Source organism: Benincasa hispida, chromosome 11 (genome assembly GCF_009727055.1).
Source record: "Benincasa hispida cultivar B227 chromosome 11, ASM972705v1, whole genome shotgun sequence".
NCBI classification, from domain to species: Eukaryota; Viridiplantae; Streptophyta; class Magnoliopsida; order Cucurbitales; family Cucurbitaceae; genus Benincasa; species Benincasa hispida.
Window position 1 is genome coordinate 19,233,924 of NC_052359.1, and position 4,382 is coordinate 19,238,305.

General features: G+C 33.5%; 1 protein-coding gene across 1 annotated transcript; it reads right to left on the reverse strand.

Moving 5' to 3' along the window:
• Window positions 1-2,694: 2,694 nt before the first annotated feature.
• LOC120091904 (chlorophyll a-b binding protein 3, chloroplastic) lies at window positions 2,695-4,376 on the reverse strand. The gene is made up of 2 exons (XM_039050062.1): window positions 4,197-4,376; window positions 2,695-3,429 (listed from the first exon to the last, which is right to left on the reverse strand). Exon 2 carries the CDS (start codon window positions 3,406-3,408, stop codon window positions 2,920-2,922), a length of 489 nt encoding a protein of 162 aa, XP_038905990.1. The 5' UTR covers window positions 3,409-3,429; window positions 4,197-4,376; the 3' UTR covers window positions 2,695-2,919.
• Between the last annotated feature and the right edge of the window lie 6 nt (window positions 4,377-4,382).

Here is a 4,382-nt window from a genome sequence, read left to right on the forward strand (position 1 = left end):
GTGACAACCAAATCCAGAGCAAACGAGACAATTTGTTAAACTGCTGATCATACTCTTCGACCGACATCCGACCTTGCTTTAAATCTAAGAACTCCTGCTCTTTAGCATTTCTCAGACTAACAATGAAATACTTTAGATCAAACCGTTCCTTGAACTGTTCCCAAGTTATTGCTTCAGCTTCAACACCAATCATCCTTTCAGCGGATTGCCACAAGATGGCAACATTATCTATAAGTAAGAAAATCGCACACTGTACCTTCTGGTCTTCCGGGCACTTCATATATTGAAAGATCGACTCTATGGAAGACAACCGTAATTCTACCTTGGTAGGGTCCTTCAATGACCCATTAAGCATGCAGGTATTATACTTTTGAAAATCCCTCAAATGCTTAGCCTCAACGGACAGATCCTGCAAATTCTACCGTTGAAAAGGGTCTTGAGGAGTAAGAACCTCCTGAGGCAGTTCTAGTCGAGCTAACGCCTCCTCCACTATCCTCTTAAATCTTTCCTCTAGCTAAATCGACATCGCAGCAAGGTCCACCTGGGTGATGGGTGCATCAAGAAGTGGGTGTACTGATATTTGTTCCTCATTATCTACAACATTCTCAACGGGTGAGTTACATCCACCCCTTCTACCACCCATCCTTCCTCCTCGACCACCTCTATGTGCACTTCGACGTGGCGACATTTCCTATCATTCACAGTCAACTTCAATTAACTTCTAAGTCAAAATAAATAGAAAAAAAAAAGGTAATGTCATGCATAAAAGTTCTAGAAGACTTTAACTAGAAACGTATTTGGCGAGGACGAGAGATCTGTAGTTAGCCATAAGAGACACAAAACCAAGACTTATATTGTAAGTTAGTCTTCAAAACCTAAACTTAGGCTCTCATACCAACTAAACGACTGAGCCTTTCGAGTACTCAGATAAAAGTTGTTACGACATAAAGCACATTTTCATTCAAACATTTTGACCGTCATGACGTAAATACAGTGAAAACATAAATAACCATTCTAAACTAAAATATTAATTTAATAATAAATCCATTGTTAAATAGATAGTAAGATCACAAAAAATCAGAAAATATAAAACCTTATATACCAAAAAAGAAATCTGAGCCAAACGACTTCACGTTGTCTCTTTAAGACAATCTTACTCACTTTAGTGCCTGAGTTTCATGAGTAATTGTCTCTCAGGATATAACAAATTAACTTTCTTATAGAAGTAGCACCCCGCCCACTAGATCCAACGAACTACACTTTGTGGAAATAAGCCAAACTTGCATAAATTTATAAAATGGGAAAAAAGTTTTATGAGAATAAAATGCTTTTGAAAAAGTTGTTAATAGCAATTTGAATAAGAGACATATTTATAGATTGTTCGTGGTCATTCGAATAACCGTGTCTCTTCTTCAAGTTCATTATTTTTCAAAAGGACATATTCATTCATGAAACAATGCAACTTTACACAAAAGGTCACATACCATTTATTTCAACCATCGAACTTTTTCAACTATTTTTTGCTTCTCCTATCAACACAAAATCGTTGATTCAAATACAAGTAGATAAACATCTTTACTCCATGATCATCTCTAACCACATCATTGATAAAATTATAGAGACCAAAATACACGTACTTACACATACTTTAAAAGGACAAAATTGAAAAAGTAATAAATTTTCAATAGCGCAAATTTCTACAAATTACAATAGCTTTATTTGGCAGTACGTGTAAATCTTTTTTCAATCTTTCTTTCTTCTTATTCTTTTTTAAGAGCACTGCTTGTACATGTAATAATGTTGGGATTCATTTGGATTGATTTCAGAAAAAATGTTTCTCAAGAAACTCATTTTTATTTAAACACTTTTGGAAAAAAAAATGTTGAAAATACTTTTCAGAAGCCATTTTGAGAGATTACCAAACATTCTAATTATTTTTCTAAAATGACTTATTTTTTTAAAATTAAATACTTAAAAAATGTATTTCAAACATACCCTTAGATTAATAGTTATAATTAACTTTATGGTCCTCGAAGGGGTGATTGGTTCTAGAGGCATGACAGAGAATATTCTAATTCATATTATGCATATTCTTTACCTTTGGAATGACAAAACCAACATATTTATGTATGTTACCCTCGTTTCTTCTAAGCATTGAATTATTTTCATTTCTTATAGAAAATAAACTTTTTTTTGTAATGGTCAGAACATTAAAAGGCTTTTCCTAATTCATTAATATTCAATTATCACCGGTCTCCAATTTTAATTTTATTCCTTAAAATTTCTTTTACACATTATTCTTTTAATAGAATTCTAAATTTATTTTTAAAAAACAAAAAATCAAACGTGTGACCTTACGTGTAATTTCAAACTAGTCCGGGCATAGTTTAAGTGATTAAAGTATTAGATCCTGTGTTAAAAATACAATATTGTAATTTATAAAAATAAAATAAAATAAAATACCTAATTTTAAAATATTTTTTGTTTTCCAAATTTTATCATAATTTAGTTATGTTCATGTTGACAACTTTACAACATCAATTAATATAGACATTTACTTGTTAAGTAAATACCAAAAATTAAAATAATTTTCGTACATGTAGCTTCACGACAACTCAAATAAAACATTTGAAATCAATTTAAGAAGCAAACACATCAAAGAAATTAAACTTTAGCTCTTAAACCGGTACAATCAAGATGAGAATGGTAGCTTATGAAGATTACCTTGAATTAAATGATGTAATTAAGATTAAGAACCTTATCCATTCGATCAAGTGGGAATTAATGTCCATTGATCCACCTTAAGACTCAGCCATCTAATTATAATCACATCGATCCACACCAAGAAAAAAAAAAAAGCAGAGAACTACAGTCAATTTACACAACAAACTTGTCGAATTTCCATGTTTAATGTGAAACTTATGAGCCAGGGGCAAACTTGGTAGCATAAACCCAAGCATTGTTGGCCACAGGGTTATCAAGATGGTCAAGAAGGTTCTCAAGAGGACCTTTGCCAGTGACAATGGCTTGAACAAAGAAGCCAAACATAGAAAACATGGCAAGACGGCCATTCTTGATCTCCTTGACCTTGAGCTCGGCGAAGGTGACGGGGTCGTCGGCTAGTCCGAGTGGGTCAAAGTACTGACCGCCAGGGTAGAGGTCGTTGCCTTCGCCAACGCCGTCGAGGCCGTTGATGCGGAACCCTTCAACTAGACCCATTAGGACCACTTGGAAGCCCAAGACGGCTAGGATGCTCTGGGCGTGGACCAGGTTGGGGTTGCCTAAGTAGTCTAGACCACCTTCTGAGAAGATTTGGGCACCTGCCTTGAACCATACTGGCTCCTTGAAGTCTACTTTTAGCCATTTTTCTAGCACTTCTGGTGTTATGCAACCTAACGCTCCCAACATGGCCCATCTCCCGTGGATCACCTGCAAATTCATCATTTCATTTTCAAACTTAATTGGTGGTGTTCAATCAACCTAAAAGTTATGATAGATTTCATTGGGAGAAATTTAAGGTTAATATACTATTTTGGTTTTGTTTTTTTGAAAATGGTTCGATTCTAGTTTTTATAAGTTGAATTTAGTTTTTATATTTGTAAAGTCTATATTTTGTTCTTGTTGACTTTTTTAAATTTATCTATCTATTATCATTTTTACTATAAATTTTAAAAATATATTCATTTATTATATTTTCTCGCAAGAAAGGCATTATATAGCCAATTTTGTTAAAGGATTAGATTTAAGATTTATTGAAAATAGAGTGACTAAAATTTGATATTTGAAAATACAGAAATTAAAATTGAATAAATCTCAAAGTATAAGAATCAAAATAATATAAATCTCAAAATGTTGTAGGATGAGGTGAATTGTCTTGTGAGGTTATCTAATTATATCAATACTTTAACCTACTCTCTTCTAACTCGAAAATTTATAGAATACAGAGTGAAAACCATATTAATTAGTGAGGAAATAACATAATCTAATACCATATTAAATTATCCATCAACCCAAAAGCTAAAGTTTTTGGATCCATCCTTGAAATTAAATACTGCTTTATCTTTCTACTCTCCACCATAATTCAATGCCGGTCTAAAGTAACTCTATTTTTTTTTCTAAATTTTATGTTAAAATTTTGCAAATAAGAACTAAAATAGTAACGTTTTATAAGCAGAATACCAAATTGAACAAAATACCTCGAGAGCTCTGTTCTTGGCGAAGGCCTCGGGATCGGCGGACAAGCCAGCAGTGTCCCATCCATAATCGCCGGGGAACTCACCGTTCAAGTAGGATGGTGTCTGAGCTGAAAATGGCCCCAAGTACTTCACTCTGTCTGGTCCATACCACAGATCATTTCCCTATTCAAAATTGAAGAGAAAAAA